Source organism: Eptatretus burgeri, chromosome 16 (genome assembly GCF_056783735.1).
Source record: "Eptatretus burgeri isolate ZD-2024b chromosome 16, Ebu_testis_v1, whole genome shotgun sequence".
In the NCBI taxonomy this organism is placed as follows: Eukaryota; Metazoa; Chordata; class Myxini; order Myxiniformes; family Myxinidae; genus Eptatretus; species Eptatretus burgeri.
Genome location: NC_140976.1, coordinates 32,695,854 through 32,717,883, shown reverse-complemented (window position 1 = coordinate 32,717,883; position 22,030 = coordinate 32,695,854). Strand labels below are relative to the sequence as shown.

General features: G+C 43.7%; 1 protein-coding gene across 1 annotated transcript in view; it reads right to left on the bottom strand.

The window, feature by feature from the left end:
• Nucleotides 1-21,750, bottom strand: part of LOC147010833 (adapter molecule crk-like) — a 28,736-nt gene extending 6,986 nt beyond the window's left edge. The window contains exon 1 of the mRNA XM_085859970.1: nucleotides 20,661-21,750. Coding sequence (XP_085716096.1) covers nucleotides 20,661-21,431 — 771 coding nt within the window. The 5' untranslated portion in view covers nucleotides 21,432-21,750. The remainder of the gene's footprint in view (nucleotides 1-20,660) is intronic.
• Nucleotides 21,751-22,030: the final 280 nt, after the last annotated feature.

Sequence of the window (22,030 nt, the reverse complement as noted above, 5' to 3'; positions counted from 1 at the left end):
AGTGGAGGTTTTGGATAAGCTTGGTCGAGACGCTTATTTTATTTATGTGCTGGTTTTGGAACTGCAGAACAATTTATAAAACAACACAGATGTATTACAAGGACACTGGGTAGAGTGCATCCTCCACCACGTAATGCCTGATCCACAAGAATATATCGGGCTCAATACATTTTTGAAATATCATGCTATACAGGACTATATCATTTTTGGCCCTATCTCTCGATGGTGAAGAATCACTTTAAAAATTAAATAATTCTTCTCTCCAGATCCAGATTCGGATCTTCACCAAAATTGAACCAATTCGTCCTTACCACAGACCCAACATGTCCACAAAGTTTGGTCCGAATCTGGCCACAACTTTTTGAGGTATCGTGCCATATATCGGTTTTGGACCTCTCTTAATGGTGAAGAATCACTCAAAAAAATTGTCGTCGTCGTCAGATCCGGATCTTCAACAAAATCTAATCAGTTCGTCCTTATCACACACCGAACCTGTCCACAAAATTGTGCACTTTTTGAGATATCCTGCACACACATTACAAAAACAAACAAAAAGTGGTGAAAACAACCTCCTTCACCTTCGGTGGTGGAGGTAATAAACAATTTAAGAGATTGTGGTAATAAGGGAGGAATAGTAGGCTTTGGGACTTGCAGGATGGACTTGAGTTACACACACTTTCCTCTAAGCTGTCAAGCCTGAGTTTACATTCCGACACAGCTATACATTGTCATCCTGGTGTTTCACAGCAGGCGATTCATCAACGTGTGTGCCATCCCTCGGATAGATGTTAAACTGGGCATCACGTCTGCATTCGTTCGTGGACATTTAAGACCCACAGTGTCCTTTGCAAAGAGCTATCGCTGGCACCCTGAACAAATTGACAAAATCCTGCCCGAACTACTGCTCAGAAGGCAATGGCAAACCAACCAGCATAACCCTTGTTCAGGAAGTTACGTCGTGACACTGATGCTTTGGAGACGGGGGCGGGGGGGGGGGGAGACAGAGACAGAGACAGAGACAGAGACAGAGACAGAGACAGAGAGAGAGAGAGAGAGAGAGAGAGAGAGAGAGAGAGAGAGAGAGAGAGAGAGAGACAGAGACAGAGACAGAGACAGAGAGAGAGAGAGAGAGAGAGAGAGAGAGAGAGAGAGAGACGGGGGAGACACACACACACACACACACACACACACACACACACACACACACACACACACACACACACACACACACACACACACACACACACACACACACACACACCACCCCTTTCTGTCTGTTTATCTGTTTGTGTGCAGAATATCTCAAAAGTTGTGGATGGATTCAGATTAAATTTGGTGGGCAGGATTGGTGTGTGACGAGGACAAACTGATTAGATTTTCGTGAAGATCGAGATCTTCAAATTTTTTTGAGCAATTCTTCACCATTGTGACAGGACTAAAACGATATATCACACGATATCTCAGAGTTGTTGACGGATTCAGAGGAAACTTGGTGGACATGTTGGGTGTGCGACCAGGACGAATCGATTCGATTTTGGTGAAGATCCAAATCCAGATGCAATAATTTTTTAATTTTAAAAGCAATTCTTCGCCATTGAGAGATTGAGCCAAAAACGATATTTCAAAAAATTATTAGGCCTAATATGTTCTCCTGGATTTGGCATTGTGTGACAGAGGTATGCACTCCACCAAGTTTCCTAGTTTTACACGTTTATTACCTCCACCACCGAAGGTGAGGGAGGTTACATTATGTTTTCTCTCTCTAAATCGAAGATTTTTTTTTTGGTGAGTCGATTTTGTTATTCTGTCTGTCACCTACAGGTCACAATTTTAAATCGATCTTCACTAAACTACACGGTAGAGTTTGTCATAAGGAAGAAGCCTATTGTTTTTTTTAATGTCAAAAGGTCAACATAGGCCAAAGGTCAAAAACTTAGGTGAGATTTCTAAAATCCCCAATTTTCATCTGATTAACTAGAAATTTGAAGATAATTTATATTTCAGGTTACTGAATTAAACTAGCCAATTATTTTGGATGTCAATATCGACCAAAAGGTCAACAAATTTGATTGTATTTATAAAACTAGTGCGGGCCCGTAGGTGCGTAAATGATGAATGGATTGGGGCATTTTTTCACCCCCCCCCCTCACCACCCGTCTCCCCCTCTCTCGTGCCAGTACCCTCTCTCGTGGGTGAGGCGTGCCAGTATGTGCAGCTTCGTTCCTTCACTCTCATAAACAACGACTGGATTGAGGCATTTTTTCAATGAGATTGGACCAACCGTATCATAAATGGCCATAACTTGGGAAACATACTCAGGTCCCCAGCGTCAATTGTGACGTCGTATCAAACGAAGAAGAATTGTAGCCGGGCGTAGTGGCGTGCGCCTGTAATCTGGCTACTCGGAGGCTTGGGTTGCAGGATCGCTTGAGGACGGGCGCTCAGAGGGTGTAGGGCAGCCCAAAATCATGGCGAAACCCAATCCTTATCCCTGTGTCGTAAGAGGCGACCAGGGTTGCGTCAGGAAGGGCATCCGGCGTAAAACCTATGCCAAATCAGTATGCGGATCATAACGGATGATCCGCTGTGGCGACCCCTAACGGGAGCAGCCGAAAGACGAACATCAAACGAAGAAGAATTGTGACCCCCCGTCTATCTCGCCTCCCCTCGCTCCCCACTAGTCTCGCCCCTCCTCTCTCCCCCTCTTGAATTGTGACGCCCCTCTCTCACCACCCCCTCTCTCTCCCTCTCTCTCTGTAAATGTATTCACAAATAAACAAACATTAATTGTGACATCATTCGTGATGTCATAGCACCGTGTCTTGTCATTGGTCGACAGATAAATGGCCGTAACTTGGGAACCGCTCGTCCGATTGATATCAAACCTCGAAAAGGCACATCCGCAGGGCCCCGGCAATATTCCTGGCAAGTTTCAATCAGATCGGACCGGCGGTCGTCGAGAAACTGCGGTCGCATACAGAGACACACATATACACACACACACACACACACACACACACACACACACACACACACACACACACACACACACACACACACACACACACACACACACACACACACACACACACACACACACACACACACACACACACTGCTGGAATTACAGATAGATTGTCAATTTTCATCCGATTGACTTGAAATTTAAAGAGGAGTTGCATAATTGGTCACTGAATTTAACCACCAATTATTCTTGAGGTTAAATTTGTTTTACGGGTTTTGCAAGTATCATGCTCTGCATGACGTCATCTTGTTGGATTCGCTGCGAGATATCCCTTATTGTCGGGTTTTCCGTGTGTGTGTGTGTGTGTGTGTGTGTGTGTGTGTGTGTGTGTGTGTGTGTGTGTGTGTGTGTGTGTGTGTGTGTGTGTGTGTGTGTGTGTGTGTGCAACACGAGGCTCCACAGCATGAACCAGCGAACCGATTTCGATGAAACTTTGCCAACAGGTGGAATATATACTGGGAATGTGCGCGTTTGAATTTCGGTGCCGAGCAACCACCCGTTGCTGTGCAGTGGCCGAAAAACTGCGTACAGTATTTTCAATACTTGTCCTTCAGTTTTGAATGTCGAGAAACGAGACTTCGGAATTAAACACTTCGAGATATTTAGAAAATTTTACTCGAGCCGATTTTTGATTGAGGTTTTATTTTTCAAATGGTAGTCCTTCAAAAATCGGGTGTCTATTTACCGTCATTTAAGGTGTGTATACAGTGTTTGTAAGGAACTACACCGTCGTTCCACCTTCGATCTCTCCTCGATCCAAACGTTATTGACCAGAGTGAAAAGGATCCAAAATAAATGTAATCACCGGCATTTCTGTCTTTGTGGATTTCTAATAATATGTTTATTTATTTACCGAAAACGATTCCACGACCCACACACCACCTTCAATTATTTATTTTCCGTAAACGATTCCACAATCCACACACCACCTTCAATTATTTTTTAACGAAAACGATTCCACGACCCACACACCACCTCCAATTATTTATTTATTTACCGAAAACGATTCCATGACCCACACACCACCTCCAATTGTTTATTAAAGTGGGAGTGGCATAGGAAAGTGGGCGTGGCTTATGAAAAATAATGTGTGGCTCAGGATGTGTGGTCATACAAGAGCATCAAGAGAAGTTTATCGGGTTTTCCGTGTGTGTGTGTGTGTGTGTGTGTGTGTGTGTGTGTGTGTGTGTGTGTGTGTGTGTGTGTGTGTGTGTGTGTGTGTGTGTGTGTGTGTGTGTGTGTGTGTGTGTGTGTGTGTGCGCGCGCGCGCAACGCGAGGCTCCACAGCACAAACCAGCAAACCGATTATTTTTCAAATGGTAGTCCTTCAAAAATAGGGTGTCTATTTACCGTCATTTTTTTATGAGGAGTGCCAGTTGGCAAAATACGCAATAGGAAAAATCTTGCCAGGCAGAGGAACAATTGTATGTGAACCAATACGTCTTGGCAATGAATCTTCGTCAGTGGATCGGTCACAATGAAAAGCATCGTACCCAGCGCTTCGATCCTAGCGAATCCCTCGTCGCCTACCAGCTTGTTTATCTGCTTGTCAGTCTGTTTGTGTGCATGACATTTCAAAAAGTTGTGGATGGATCTGGGTGAAATTTTGTGGACAGGTTCGGTGTGTGACAAGGATGACTGATTAGATTTTGATGACGATCCGGATCCGGATCAGACTACGAGAATTTTTAAAGAGATTCTTCACCATTGAGAAATGGAGCCTAAAACGATATCTCAAAAATGTATTGGGCCCGATATGTTCTCATGGATCAGGCATTACGGGGTTTAGGTATGCACTCTACCGAGTGCCCTTCTCGTTTCAATTGTGATGTGTTTATTTTTTGATTGCCTTCCTTCCTCTATAGTTTCTCAAAGCCCAGGAATCTATCCCCCTTTTTCTACAGGAAATTGGTTTTTGACCATCGTAGTTTTGAATATCACAGCATTTTCCAGGAAAGTAACCCCCCCCCCCCACATGATATTCAAGAGTACATTGTATGCTCAAGTGGATACATGACAATGTCAGAGGACCTCATCCCACCCCTTTTTGAAAAGAGTTAAAAAAAAATAACTCACAACAAAACCCCCTAAAACAAACACGAACTTATCATCTTTCTGTTTGTGGGTCTGCTTGACTTCCGTACACATGAACTCCCTGACGGAATGTCTTGAAAACTGGTTGTTGTACTCGTTGCTAGTTAGAAAATAAAAAACCCACTATGTGTTGTAGTGGCACCAAAGACAAGATGAAGCCTCGAACTTGGACGGAGACTCCTCATCAATATGAGGGGAGGGGGGGGGACCAAAACAAACAAAACATGGAAAGTGCAACAAGAACCACTCGCCATATATTCACGAACACAGTATGAAGGGGAACCGTTTGCAATTGCTTCACAACTTCTACTTCTCATGGATATTTATAAACAATCCTTCGTTCAACAAATGCAAGTCACACGCTCTCACATTGTCTTTCCACAAGAATCGGCAATCAAACTATCAAATCCACTTCTCTGGAGAGTTAATGTAATAGGTGTAGTCCTTGTAACTCATTGGCTTCACGATGTCGATCTGCCATAACCTTTCATAGTAGGATCATACAGTAGGTAAGCCTCAAACAAAGGCCAGTCACTGTCTAGGTATTCTCCAGAGTGAAGACATTCCTGAGGCGCACCGAGCTCATAATGGTGTACACGGCTTTCACACAGAGATCCATCTTAAGTATTGTTCCCCTCTCTGAGCTGTCTCATGGACACGCAGAAAAACAAAAAAGCTAATGTTGAGCCATGCTATATTAACACCCCATCCCCCAAACAAAAAAAAGAAAAATCAATTATGGTAAAACATAAAGCAGAGCAAAAATAAATTTGGTAAAATATAAAACCACAAAAGTCGATACAATGTGTGGAATTCACAGGAAACTTGGACAAACAAAACTACATTATTAAAAGTAGGATCAAATACAACCGTACAGACCTTTCATTATGAAAAGATTCACCCCTCCCTGCTCCCAAAATAAGAAAATCTGATGGAAGAACAGAAACTCAGGCTTTGCTGGCAACCAGTGAGGAAGGAGAAAAATAACCCCAAGTGTACAAAAAAACAAGGCAGGAAACACACCGAGGTCCTCCCATCTCCATCCAAAACAACTCGGAAAGATTGCATCTCGGTAGTTTACTGGAAAGAAAATAGAATCAAACGATGCTCAAGCACGCAAAACCACACCGACAACCTGCAACACATGACGGGCTCCTGAGAGAACACACCCTCGAGGAAACATCTTTAAGAGAGTCTGCAGTTATCGTTCCCCCAAATAATTGTCACACCGCCAGGAAATGCCTGTCCACAAGCCCAATCTGAGGTAGAACGCTGAAGTTAAATGGGTCACATGAGCAGAAACCGATATGATCAGATTGGCACGAGCAGGTGAAATGTCAATGTATTTCAATTAAAGAAATTATTTTCCTGGTGGTGAAACTTGAAGATACCACCAATAAGAGCATTCCCCATTTCTGTAAGCTTGTGTTCAGCTCTACAAGCTCGTAGAGAGATCTTGGTTGGTTGGTGCTCCTTTTCCAGATCCAAAAAACACTTGTGCAAAGAGAAAAATTAAACATTTAAAACTAGACCGGCACTCGGTGGAGCGCTGAGCTCCACCAGGATGAACAGCTTACATTTTGTATCCTACCCAGAGGACAGATTCGGACCTAAACCAAAATCGAATCAGCTTGTTTTCGTCACCTACCCAACTCATCCACCTAGTTTTGGCATAATGCATCCACAACTTTTTTTTTAGATATAGTGCTATATAATCGCTTTTGGCCCCATCCCTCAATGGTGAAGAATCACTTTAAAAAAAATTATAGTATCCAGATCCAAATATTCACCAAACTCGAATCAATTTGTCCTCGGCACACACCCAACCTGTCCATCAAGTTTCGTCCAAATCCGTCTGTAACTTTTTGAGATAACCTGCTCACAGCCAGAAAGAGACAGACAGACAGACAGACAGACAGACGGGTGAAAACATAACTTCCGTCCACCTTTGGTGGCGGAGGTAAAAAGTGATTAACAATGGTCAGTATGTGTGTTCCCACACCACACACAAACACGATTCTGTAAACCGCAACATTCAATTCAGGTCGGAAATCAAACTTTTGTTTTGTTTTTGGCACCTTCTGTAATATTGAAATATTGACGAGGGCGAAGTCAATGGTGTGCCATCACAAATCCACAAGCTTCTCTCCCAAAGCAAAGTTGAAAGATGGCAAAAAGTTCCACCATGAATGACCCAATATCAAATTTTGAGTTAAAAAAAATTTCCCCCACAATCTCCCCTGTGACCCCAAGTCGCCACCCCTCCCCTTTGGCATGAAACGGGGGATTGATCCAAAACAAGCTCAAATGAGCTAAGATCCTCGTCCTCTTAATGACGTCATAAATATCGAATATGACGTCATTGTGATGTATCAGGTTTGCGATAAATTATCTGTGCCAACGCCTGGCTTGATTGCCGCAAACAAAATTCAAACAGCTTGCCTAGTTTCGGAGCTAATGGTATAGGAGATTTTCATTAGCGGCGATATGACGTCAACCTTTTTTCTCGGAAGGATTTCCAAAATCGGAGATGGTTACTGCCTATACATGGCAAGTTTCACGAAGATCCGATGAAAACTCTGGGTTGTGAAACAAAAAATAGGAATGAAGTCATAAAAATTGATATGACGTCATAGTGATGTATCATATGTGTGGTAATTCATCTCTGCTAATGCCCTGTTCGATTCCCGCAAACAGAATTCAAAAAGCTTGCCGAGTTTCGGAGATAATTTTTTACGCGATTTCCATTTGCGGAGATATTTTGACGTCATAACTTTTTTTCTAGGAGGAATTCTCAAAATCGGAGATGGTTACTATCTGTGCAGGGTATTTTTACATATACCTGTATATGTCAAGTTTCAGGAAGTTTCGATGAAAACTGTAGGCTGTGAAACAAAAAAGTCCACAAGAAGAAGAACAACAACGTGAGTAAGACTTAGGCCGAGGTCACATTTGCCACGGTGGCCGTGGGGTCTCCAAAATCTACGGCCACTAGCAATTATACGGCGGCCGCAGTATTTCCACGGTCACGATGTAGCAGTCACATATGTTTTTATTTTTCGGGTAGCCGCATGGCGTATTTAGAAATCGTGGAGACCGAAAACGTGGGGGTGCCGTACGGTCTTTGATTTGATGTCACACGGTGACCTTAGGGCGTCGCTGCGGCGGCCATAGAATTTTCAAGGCAGACGCAAGGTGCCCGCAAGACGACAGCAGGGGGACCCTAAGACGAACGTGCGGCCAGACGGACGGTAACGAGTGGGTATATATACCAGTTCTTTTTTTTACTGAAATAAAAATATAACAGTATATATATATATATATATAACTGAATATACTATAACAATAATATACCGTGGTGCCCCCAGAATCGGAACGCCCCATTGTTTGAACAAATTGGAATCCGAACAATTTTTCGAGTAAATTTTGCCCTAAAAACCTAATACATTTTTAAAAAAACCGAACACAACGTAGCGTTCATGTTTGTTCACGCGTCTCCCCCACCTGTTCGAGCCGCATCTTCGCGCTTTGTTCATTCAGTTCGTCGGTGGAAGTACTCGTGAAAGCATCTCTCGTGTGTCAATCGATACTTTAGGCCTCAGTCACATTTGCTCTACGGCAAGGATACGGCGGCCGTATGCCCTCTGAATTGACAGAAACATGCGGCGGCCGCAGAGAAACTGAGGTGGCCTCAGGGTGGCCCTACGCCGTATGGCTATATTTTACAGGCCGTAGAGGCGCCGTGGAATTATAGTGCGGAGTTATAACTTTTTTCATTTCCTTGTTCGCTGTAGCAATTCGACAAAGCCAAGCTATGACGTAGATGTGTTCCACGTCGACCGTAGGGTGGGCTTGCGTTATTCGTGCGGCTGCCGTAAGCTCTTCTCAATGAAAAATGAATTTTCCCAACCCCCAAAAAATTACGGCGGCCGCACTATTTCCACGGTCGCCGTACGGTGGCCTTATGGCCCCCCTGCGGTCGCCTTGCGGGCACCATGAGGCGAACTTGCGTTTGCCTTGAAAATTCTATGGCCACCGCAAGGACGCCTTAAGGTCACCGTGCGACATCAAATCAAAGACCGAACGGCATCCCCACATTTTCAGTCTCCACAATTTATAAATACCCCGTGCGTCTACCCGAAAAATAAAAACAAATGTGACTGCTACATTGTGTGACCGTGGAAATACTGCGACCGCTTTATAATTGCTAGTGCCCGTACATTTTGTAGACCCTCCGGCCGCCGAGCCAAATGTGACTTAAGCCTTACCTCGTGTTTTCACCTTCATTTGTGATATTTGTTTTTTTAATCATCTTGTGTTTTAATTAATAACAAAAAAAGCAATCCGATCACGTGGTGTGACGGACTGTCGGGCAAGGATTGAATTTCACAGCAAAACCGGTTGTAATTTGGAATATCCATGATTACGTCAGCCCGATGCGTTTGATGAAAGTGATTGTGGTTCTGTGGGCTGCATGTTTGATGAGCTTCCCTGGGGGCAGCGCTCTCGCAGAGTGCGCGAGCGATCGGAACACAGGACGGAGCTCGAGCCTGTGTGGACCTTTGGATTGGTGATTGTACCAGTTTACATACAATACACCGCCACCGAAGGTCATTTACTCATCTTATTTTATCTTAAACATGGGTAATTTCAGTTTAAAGTGTCTTGAAAGTGGGTTTTCTTTGGCTCCACGAACGGATTAATTCACTCCATTATTTCTTTTTGGGAAAATATTTTTGGAATCCGAACTTTTTGCAATCCGAACAGCCTCCTGGAACGAATTAAATTGGGATTGTGGGGGCACCACTGTATAGGCCAGCGTTTCTCAACCTTTTTACCCTTGTGGAACCCTTGAAATAGTTTTCATGTCTCAGGGAACCCCTGCATAAAAATTATTATATACCATTATTAATATCTAGCTCCTTTATATTTATATCGTAGTTCACGTGGTAAATATAACCTTTTTTTTGGATACCTGGTTTAAGGAAAAAATGACCCCCTTTTTGTCAAGTTTATTAGCCATGACACAGACAGACCACGTCATCAGTGGTGACGTCATCACGTACAGGCCGTGTGCCGTGTTCAATGACGAGTCGTTATTCCGGGCGTCCATCACGCATCGTGCTTCGAGTGGGTGACGTCATCACGTACAGGCCGTGTGCCGTGTTCCATGACGAGTCGTTATTCCGGGCGTCCATCACGCTTCGTGGTCGTTATAATATAACATTCCCTATGGTTGTTATCATTGTAAATAATATAAGAGGTTGAAGCCTCTATTATAATAACCAAGGAGTTTCCAACAATATGCCGTACGTGTTAAGTAAAATTACGAATATTAAATAATAAAAAAAATACTCAAAAATACATTAGCCTATTTATTAGTTTCTCACGGAACCCCTAGCGACCTCTTGCAGAACCCTAGGGTTCCGGGGAACCCCGGTTGAGAAACACTGGTATAGGCAAACACCTATACTCCGATCTCTATCGGTAGCGCACGGTGGACGCACGGTCGACGCAGACTGCCACGGAGGCCGTACGTAGGTGCACGGCGGGTGTAGGGGAACTGTGCGTCGACCCTGCGTTGCCCGCAGGTAGTCACACAGACCGCAAGGCCACCGTACGACAACCGTGGAAATAGTGCAGCCGCCTTAAATTTTGGGGGTTGGGAAAATTCATTTTTCATTGAGAAGAGCTTACGGCAGCCGCACGAATAACGCAAGCCCACCGTACGCCCTACATACGGTCGACGTGGAACACATCTACATCATAGCTTGGCTTTGTCGAATTGCTACGGCGAACGTAGAAATGAAAAAAAAGTTATAACTCCGTGCTATAATTCCACGGCGCCCCTATGGCCTGTTAAATATAGCCAAATGGCGTAGGGCCTTCCTGAGGCCACCTCAGTTTCTCTGCGGCCGCCGCACGTTTCTGTCAATTCAGAGGGCGTACGGCCGCCGTAGAGAAAATGTGACCTTGGCCTTAGAGATCCTCCACGAGGATCTAAAAATTGTTCCATATTTCATGAGTCTCCCAATGTTTATAAAGTTTCACTTTTAAAATGTTAAAATATATGCTCGTAATCGAACGTTTTGGCATCTGACCTTTTTACGCCCCGAGGCGGGGCTCAAAACGATACTGTTCTTGCACCGTTGTGCCACATGATGATCATAACTACAAAGTTTGGTGAATTTCTGCACAACCATTCAGGAAGAGATAGAGTGATGGACGGACGGATAGAAAGACAGAAGTCAATTACAATATCACGCATGTTTGTTTGAAAGTGGGGATAAAAACGCATAGAATCGTGCCTAAGGTTATTCAAATAATGTTAGTGAAATCACATGGCAAATCAGCAAAAGCATTATAGAACATCGCGGTGTGCAATGCCAGCTAACTTGCGTGATTGACCAATCACAAGTGGCATTCCAATTGGGCATAACCATCGATGCAAGCAATATTGCGACGCCCACGTCTATCAACGTGGGTAAGAAGAGTGCCGCATTTTCGTCAAAATTTTGGGTTGCGCGTTTCATTTCCTCAATAAAGAGGACTGTATTGTCATTCAATTTACAAACGAATCTGAGCTTCAGCAGTTTCGCAACCAATTGGAAGAAGTAAGAGTAAAAAGAAAGCAAAGTTGTTGCGGACACTGCAGCCGATCTCGATTTGGATTTTTTTTTGATAAACAATCGTGCATCAACACTCAACCAACAAATGACATGACAGGCTACAATTACGAGTGTTACAAAGTAGCAGTGCTTCTGTCACGTCAGTAAAGTGAGGAGGAAAGCCAAAATCTGATGCTTAGGGTGAGATGCAATGAAATAGCAGACTTCACTTTCAGGTTTAACACCAGGCCAGCCTCGTTAGCCTATGCTATGCAAGCCGAAGCCTGGTGTCGACTTAGTGGTTCGGGTGGTGGGCTTGGGATCTTAAGGTCCTGAGTTCAAGCCCGGTCAGCCGCTGAGTTAACACTAGGTGGAGTTGACTCAGCCTGTCATCCTTCCGAGGTCGGTGAAATGAGTACCATTGAACTGGTAAATCGAGGCATTGCATCAGTGGTGCCCCCATACTCGGTAGTAGTGGTGATGCACCGTTGTCCATAGCCAGTTGAAAGCATAAGATCATGCCAGCACAATAAGTGGAAGTAGTAAAAAAAAAAAATAAAAGTGTAAGCCTACACGTCGTATCGCTGACAAGTTCAATGATATATTTATTTATTTATTTCTCTCTCAACACAAATGCCAGCTCAGTTTGGTATTCAGATTGCGACCGCTTGTGCATATTGGTCATTTTCAAAATACGAAGGGAAAAATAAGCACAGGTATGCTTCGTAAGGCTTCGGGGAGGGATGCGAGAAAAAAAAACAACACAAAACACTCGGTCAAGTTTCCATTGTCTTGTTTTGAGTCGTGATTGTTTGCAGGCCACATGGGACTTAGGTAGCCAAGACCTCCAATCAATGTCTGTATGGTTTTACTCGGAATGAAATAAACAAGCGATGGATCATGTCAAAAGGAGTATGGTGTCCATTAAAAACATACATTTGGAACAGAGTACATCAATTAATTAAGTTACGTACTACTTACATCTTAAAAACGTACCAATTGTGTATAATTACCTATTGAAGCGTATTAATTATGCCTATTATCAATTACATAACACACCACCACACAAAACAAGTCCTGGTGAGAGCCTGCAATCTCCAATTGCTCTTTGTTTTCCGATGCAACTGGATCCAAATGAGGAAGCCATCAATATTTACGTGGAGGACCGGAGAACGAGCCGGACACGTTCCAACAAGTACCAGAGAGCCCTACAGTAAACGAGTGCTCATGTCTGAAGGAGCGAATGGTGCAACAACTCGTTACAGATGGCACGCCTTTCCAGTTGGATGTGTACTATGCCGTTCGGACAAGCACACACAAGATTGCACTTCTGGAAAGAGGTCACTGGTAAAGTTAGTTTAAAAATGTGAACACATTCATGGAGGTCAACTTCTGCAAGCAGCTCGGTGAAGACTTCTCCTCCATAGATCGACAGTGATGATTTCATTTGGTTGGCCTCGAGTTACAGCACCACCACCAATGCTACAACGAGTACACCATTTCTTGGCAAGTCTGCCAAGCCATCGACACCAATCCAGATGGGATACATGGTCGCACACCAAAAATTCTGTGATGACAATCAGGGTAAGACTACGAGGTAAAAATGAGATTCTTACATTAGCCAGACTCAACAAGCTCTCTTCATACAAAGAACTAAGCAAGTGGAAGGCATCGATGCTCCATATTGCACATGGAACCTGAAGAAAAAGCTCCCAGTAACGGAAAACGTTTTACCAGTTCATCCTTCTGACACCAACAAACCGTCAGATGAGCAATCTAGTTTACTCTGAAACCCTTTCTAAAGAAGATCTGGTTGATAACTCATCTTCTGAAAGCTCCACTGATGAGAGAAAGAAGATGATCAACAGACAGAAAAGACTATTTGCAACACGGCACATACTGGACACAATACAATGCTGCTCGAGTTATGAATTTGGTGATTCGTAGTAATCAACCAGCAACACTGCATTGGCCTTCAACTTCATCGCACTTGTGAACACATAAAGCCAAGGATGTGGTTCCACACCAACTTCATAATTCCTTGGCCTGGTTCATCGGTGGAGTCAGATGCAGATATTTCAACTTTTGTAAGCATGTCAGATGGGTGTCATCACAAGACATGATCTACTTGGCCAAGAAAGGCAAAACACTGATGCCCAAACATTCTGCTCTGGCAACTACAGCTCACCACCTGGTCATAGATTTACTCATTTAACAAAAAAAAACAAACAAGTCATCACACTTCATTATAACCCCCATCCACCTTCGGTGACAGTGTGATGACTTTATTTTAAAATTAAAATAAAAATAAAAAGTCATCACACTGCCACCTAAGGTGGACGGAGGTTAAATTTTCACCCATCTGTCCTTCTGTGAAAAGGATCTCAAAATGTTGTGGACGGAATCAGACAGAATTTGGTAGACAGGTTGAGGTGTATCTGAAAAAAAAAACTGGAAAAAAAAATCGATTCAACTTTGGTGAAGAACCAGATCCAAGAATTTTTAAGTGATTCTTCACCAGATCCAAGAGTGATATAGGGTTAAAAACGATATCTCAAAAGGTTGTGGACAGATTCAGACAAAACTTTGTGGATGAGTTGGTTAGGTGACAAGAAGAAGCCAATTAGATTTTGATTAAAGGCTGGATTCAGATCCAGCCCATCAGTGGGAAACAAAATGTAAACTGTTCAGCCTGGCGGAGGTATGCGCTCTACTGAGTGCCGTTCAACTTAAATATGGAACTACTTTGGAATTCATAGATCAACTGCAATGCAAACCTTCAAAAGCAGTCAAAATGCGTTTTTGCACAAATTAGGTTCAGGTCTGTAGACTTCGGTGGCACACGTTTCAGGTAATCATGACCATCGGTGCATTTTATAATTTACATTTGGACAACTCACTATTACCAGCCTTGAGGCATTTCCAAATTCAGTTTTTTGAAAATTTAGTGGCTATGCAACAATGGTTGTGGTCAACTAAGCAATGTTCCGCATTGAGCACACTGTACAAGTGGATATTTTTGTGAATCAAGCCACAACCGCACATTTTGAGACAAAAAACATGTTTCGTAGTGGCAGGTGTACACGGGGAAGAATTGGTGAACCACAAAATGAAAAACTTGCAAAATATCCCTCTGGCTGTAAACAACAAAAATGCCACCTGTACAGTATACAAAAATATTTACTTATACAATATTGTAACATGTAAAATATATATATATATATATATATATATATATATATATATATATATATATATATATATATATATATATATATATATATATATATATATATATATATATAACAACTTTCAGACAACATATTCCCAACATAAGTCTGAACAATTTAATTTGCATTCAAGCTTAATACATTTTCTTATTATATACCTTTATCAAATGAACTATTTTAATAATAATCCCATTTTCTAGAAGGACACTCGGAAGAGCACATTCCTTCCTCCACCACGTATTGCCTGATCCACGAGAACATATCGAGCCCAATACATTTTTGAAATATCATGCTATACAGCACTATATCGTTTTAGGCCCAATCTCTCAATGGTGAAGAATCACTTAGAAAATCAAATAATTATCATATTCAGATCCGGATTCGGATCGTCACAAAAATCGAATCAATTATTCCTCGTCACACACCCAACATGTCCATCAAATTTCATCCGGATCTGTCAACTTTTTGAGATATCCTGCACACAGATACACAAACAAGCAAGCAAGCAGACAGACAGAGAGGGGTGAAAACATAACCCCCTTCACCTTTGGTGGCAGAGGTAAAAAAAACAAAAACAAAAAAAAAGAAACCATGAACTATTTTTGTCAAATAAAGTACAAAGGTACTTCCAACCAACCACTTGCACAACAATTTACTTATTCAAATATAACATTTTGTAACAAGTACGTTTCCATAGCTAAGCCATTTACCATTTGTCTCGATTGGTTTTCATGAACCGCTCGTTAAAAACGTATGAGCAGAGTGCACATGGCGATAAGACAATACGGACTCGGACTTCAATTTCAGATAATCCCCATCCTTGTTGCACAAAAGCTGTATTTCAGGAACTTATACCCACCCATATATGCAATGGCCTAATATTGGACCTTTGGCATAGATGATCGCATTGCGTGAATCACAATCACCTCGTGAGAAAAATTCTCTCCCACAAATTCTGAGCTGCGTCCCGTGCATGGTGATGACGCCAATGACATGAATAGAGATGGGTTCAGGAATTTTAAAGCCACACTTGGCCATGAAGAAAAAGCAAAATGAAAGACTTGTGTTGAGAAACTTGCGGTGTACACTTTATGGACCGACGTATATAATTAGCCTGTCTCCTGCTGCGTGCGCGAGTGTGTCCAGGCTCTAACTTTTACCATCAAATTTTCAACAAACCTTTAGTATGACAATATGGGGAACACCAATTAATAATTGAGTCAAAACGTAAAAGGACAGAGAGACAACGGACAGAAATAGCACGTCCGCCACAAGTCAGCAAGAGACGGCTGCCTGCTGCAGATCAACAGCAATGGCAATCATTTTACCCAATTATGTCCGACCCAGTATCATTCGCCCTTTAACAGTCAAGCATTCAGTACACCAATCTCCAGTTACCAGACTAGTAATCTACAGAGAAAGCCAAACAAAACCCCACCTATCCTCAAAACAAATTGTATGCGTTTTCTCGCACTGCCTCAAAAAATATGAGTGGGGTCAAGGATAAAGAAAACTAAGCAATCGTTACAAAGGTTCTCAAACTATCGTGCCACAGATTTTCCTCAGTAAAAGCTCTTACGGTAAATGGTAAAACAATGCATGAAATTCTTCACACCAAATTTTGGAGTCCTTGGGCTGAGTAAACATTTCTGTTCAGCATTGTCACCTTCCTTAATGAGCAACTTCACTAGTTGGTGGGGCCTCCAGTTTTGAATATGGATCTTCCCAATTACAATCCCCCCCCACCTCCCTTTGCAAAGGGCACACCTGGAAGGCATTCAAGCAATGTGTGACATAAATATATGGTTGTCATGTCGGGAAAATGATGACGCATTACAGCTGCATGGATAATAGCGACCTGCCATGAACAGTCTGTTTCATCACCATAATCACAAGACATAAAATACTTCCTTTTCTCAAAGGGCGTGATCTCAAATAATCAGATCTGTTTCAGACCCGGTCACTCTACCCTGGATATGCTACTTCTACTCTCCCACCAATGGATGGAGGCCCTCAGTGTCAGACACAAGATCAGGGAGGTCTCTCTAGACATATGTGAGGCATTCTATCCGGTCTGGCACCCCACCTTGCTCTCCAAACACCCTGTCTATGGCATCCAATGCCAATTCCACACATGGCTGACTGACTTCCGCTACTCTCATAACCAACATGTGGCTCTCACTGGAATCCTTTCATCTCCTCTCCCTGTCAAGGCTGGAGTGCCCCAAGGCAGTGTTCTCGCCCAATCCTATTCCTAAGCTTCATAAACAATCTCTCTCACTCTCTGCAAAATCCTCTTGCATCTCTTGGTTGATGCCTACAGCCTCTGTCATAACACACCCATCCTTCAGATACACAGCCCGCATCTTCTTTCCTCTCCAACAGACCTTGATAGAATCACGAGCAGGTTCTACACTTGGAAGATCCTTAACAATCCTCTTCAATAAGTTCAGTCACTCAAACTTTTTGGCCTCACCATCTGTCATGATCTTTCTTGGGCAAAGCACACATCTAAGTTGGACTCCAAAGCCAGCCGCTCACTGGGCATCCTCCATCGTGCAGTCTTTCCTTGGCACATCTGATCTTTTATCCAACTACAAGGCCTTCACCCACAGCTTGATGGGGGTACTGCTCTACCCTTTGGCCTGGTGCCACTGCCTCACACCTTGCTCAGGTCTTTCAGTCTTCAAAATCATTAGCATCTCCCACAATGAAGCTGAGCCTAAGGGTCGACCACTTTAAAACCACACACAGGTCAGTAATCTCTGTCTTCTACCACCTCATTTCTGGTCTTGCACCCCCTCTGCTCTTTCAGTGCTGTTCCCTCCCCCGATGTTTCTATAAAGTGCACATGGTCCTGCCAGTAAACCCTTCTGGCAAAATTCCGAAAATCCAGAGATGCACTACTCACCACTCATTTGTTCTTCCTTTGTGTGTGCAACTAACTTTCTCAGTCTCTTCAATCTCATACTTCCCTTCAAGGCTTCGAGACAGCTTTTCCGCCACCATCCCATATGAAACTCCATCCAGGACCATTATCTTTTCAACCACACCCCCCCCCCCCACAATTAACAATTACAAAAACCCCACTCATTCCATGTTTCCAGTCTTTCCTTCCTCCTCTGTGAATGAGAGATTGTGTCTCTATCCATCGTGTTCACCCCCTGTGTCATCCCCTTGTTCTCATCGTTCCCCGTGTCCTTTATCCTCAAAGACTCACCCTCTTTTGTCCCTCTACCCTGCTCTACATGATGAAAAAGTATAACAATGGCAATCAAAAATTACTGAAAATGAGAACAAACAAAAATGCTGGCTTGCAAACTTCCCTTTAAGGGTCATCTTTGCTTATGCAGGGAAAAGCACTCTCCTAACTAAACCAGGACTTCAACTAATGTAACTCGTCAGTGAAACTGCTGATTAACGTACCATTCTTCCATGCACAGAACATTAAATTCTTCCTTCAAAAACAAATAAAATTAACATTTGAAAGAAACAATGCTTAGTCAACCTCTTCAGACAAACAAACTGCCACGCGTGCATATTCTGCACCAATCATGCATTGCATTCCTCAAAACTAATTATTCACGAAATCTAAAGCAAATGAACAACAAACGTCCAAAGTTTGTTCATTTCCTGATTAGAAAGCGAATATGGTCACGGCACGTCTCGGACAATCAAAAAACATTCGAAGATGGTGCCTTACGATCAAGCAGACCAACATGAGGATCTGGGGTCAATTCCAATAACTGTTGTACAAAACAATGGATTGCAATTGTTCAAACTGTACATGGTGAAAAATGGACGAACCTTTCAAATATCATGAATCGAGCAAAATTTAAATATCACGTTGCCAAAACAGCCTGTTCAAATAAAAACAAAGAGATGGACAAGTTTGATTCAAATGCCAAAACAATGTGAGAACAAGGGAAAAGATTTGCACAACTTCATTAAAGAAACAATAAGGGGAATTTTTTGTTTGAAATGCCAAAAAAAAAAAAGAAGAAAAAAAACAAGTGCATTTGCTTAACGAGCAAAAACAAGGAAAAACATCTGAAATAGGGAAGCAGAACGGTCTTGTGGTTATGAACCACAACTTTATAGAATGCAATATCATCAAACTTTTCAAGCACGAGAGAAAGCGACAGGATGGATGGAACTGAGAAACGATATTACAAGGGGTGCTTATAGGAGACTGCATGCAAGAAGATGGGGAGGGGAAGAGAGTTTGATGGCTTGCGAAAAGAGGGGTATAAATGCTACTCTCATAACCTTGTGAGAAGAGGGGGGTCGAGTGCTTGTGAGAAGAGAGGGGGGGTCAAGTGCTTGTGAGAAGAGAGGGTGGGTCGAGGGCTTGTGAGAAGAGAGGGGGGTCGAGGGCTTGTGAGAAGAGAGGGGGGTCGAGGGCTTGTGAGAAGAGAGGGGGTCGAGGGCTTGTGAGAAGAGAGGGGGGTCGAGGGCTTGTGAGAAGAGAGGGGGGTCGAGGGCTTTTGAGAAGAGAGGGGGGTCGAGGGCTTTTGAGAAGAGAGGGGGGTCGAGTGCTTGTGAGAAGAGAGGGGGGGGGTCGAGGGCTTGTGAGAAGAGAGGGGGGGTCGAGGGCTTGTGAGAAGAGAGGGGGGGTCGAGGGCTTGTGAGAAGGTGGTCCAAAAATTTTGTCCAGCACTTGACAGAAGATCAAAACAGAAATCTGATTGAAGATGAAAGTACTGTGCTCATTTTGCTGTCCCGTGTACGGGACACAATCGGTTTCTCGTACACATTTTATTATTATTATTTTTTAACCAAAACCCACAATATGAACTTGGGAAAGACAGCAGTGACATTTTAACTTGACAGCACATTCGGCAGAACAGAAAATCAAGTCTGTGATGAGCAGGTGAAGAGGTTTCCTTCACTTTGCAATTCACAAGTTTCATACACAACAGAAGTCGTGCGACCCGAAAACACAGAATTGTCAAATTGAGGCCACGTGGAATGAGGCGATGAAAACACAACAATTGCACTTGTTGTTGAGCAACATGGAAGGAAGAACGGTAGAAATGGACTCATTTGTGGAAGTGTTGCGCTTACCACACCAGGTGCAAACAGTCCTCCAAACAATAACAAAGCAAATCGAGAAAAGGTGGGGTTGTTCTGTTGTTGTTTTTTTACCCCCTTTGCTTTGAGGGGCAGGGGGCGGGGTTAAGGTGGGGGTTAGCTGCACTTTATAAATGCCATTTCACAGCTGGACTTGTATTTTCATGACTCACCGTTTGCTCATCTTCTGCCTGTCAAAAATATGGACTTTTATACTTCCCTTGAAACGGTATTTTTTATTATAATAATAATAATAATAATAATAATAATAATAACAGAGATACTCAGATAAATAGGCAGCGAGCATTGAGCTCGAGATGAAGTGACCCTTTAGGAAGAGGGGGGGGGAAGGGGGCGTCGGAATTGTCACTTCGTTCAATTGTCGTCGTCATGGGAAACGGCTGGTGCTGCAACACCTCCGCCCTCAACGGTTGGTTCATTCATCATATTCGATGAGGACCAGACTTCATGTGGGATCATTCGTGAGCATTAAATGTGCGCACAAAGGAAAACGAATAACCCATCAAAACAAAGCCAAACTGCTCCGTCAAGTTAAAACATCGCCGTTTTTTTAAGAGCACACAAAGCTAACACGTTACTCGTACTCGTACACACAAAGCCAGAGCTCACATTCAAAGGTAGTGCGGTCTTGTCATAGGCGTTGGGGACCCGTTTCTGGATCACCGCCGCGTACACCGGCCCGTTATTCAAGCTGGGTAGCGGCGGCACACCTACATGGTGGGGCTGCGCGTACGGCCCGGGATCCGAGCTCGCAACGGAGCTGGGAACCTGAGGGGGGCCGGACGTTAGACTATGCCGGTTGTTGGTGTTCATGGACAGCGGGCGGGTGGTGGCCCTCTCTACATAAGTCACGGGAATCATGCCGATACGACCCTCTTTATTACGGGCGCTCCACCACTGGTCCTCGGGTTTGGCAATAATCGTGAGGATCTCACCACGCTTGAACGGTAAGTCCTCCTCATCCTTTCCCAGGAAATCAAACTTAGCTCTGACTTTCTCCACAACGGAGTCGTCCACCGTCTTGTTAGACGCTTGGGCGGGTTGCTGTTGTAGCTGCAGCTCGGGGGACTTGCGGCACGGCTCGATGAGCGTCGTCGTGTCCAGGTAGTGGATCTTGTAGAACTCGAGCAGCGCCGAAAGGTCCTTGAACTCCTGATCTCCGATCTTGAGCAACTGTTTCTGTTGAATCCAGTTGATTATGTAGTGCGAGACCCGGGAATTCTCGCTCACGGACAGCACGTAATCTCCCGGCGACGTGGTGCTTTGCCGCACCAGGAACGTGCCGTGCCTGGAGCCCTGCAAGAGTTTCTGCGTTTCGTTCCTGCTGATCTGCCCGAAATACCAGCTCTCCTCGTCGGTTGGCTCGAACGTTCCTGCCATGGCGCCCGAGCCGAGGGGGCCGAAGCCACAGCACAACTATAAAAAAAAAATAAGAAATTACCACACGGATGAAGGCCTTCCGATTAGCAACGGGCCACCGACAAGCACCGGGTCGAAGAGCACATTGTCGACAGCATGTCGAACAGACGATTACGTCAAGGATGCCGTGGCCCGAAAAACTCGACAAGATTCTCCAGTTCCTCTGAATGCACGCAAGACGGCAATTGCCTCCCGCCCAAAAAAGATGGCGAAAGGGCAGGCCGCACTACGACCACAATACACCGCGCTGAACGGTGAGACCCGGATTCAGGGACTCTTCTTCTTCTTCTTCTTCTACTTCTTCTTCTACTTCTTCTACTTCTTCTACTTCTTCTACTTCTTCTACATCTTCTACATCTTCTACTTCTTCTACTTCTTCTACTTCTTCTACTTCTTCTACTTCTTCTACTTCTTCTACTTCTTCTACTACTTCTTCTTCAGCACGTTCGCCTGTTATTGAAGAGACGTTGCCGGATAAAATATCGCGCGAACGTGCCCCGCCTTGAATCAACGATCTTCATCACTTAGCTGTTTGACACCAAGTTTATCTCTCTCGGTTG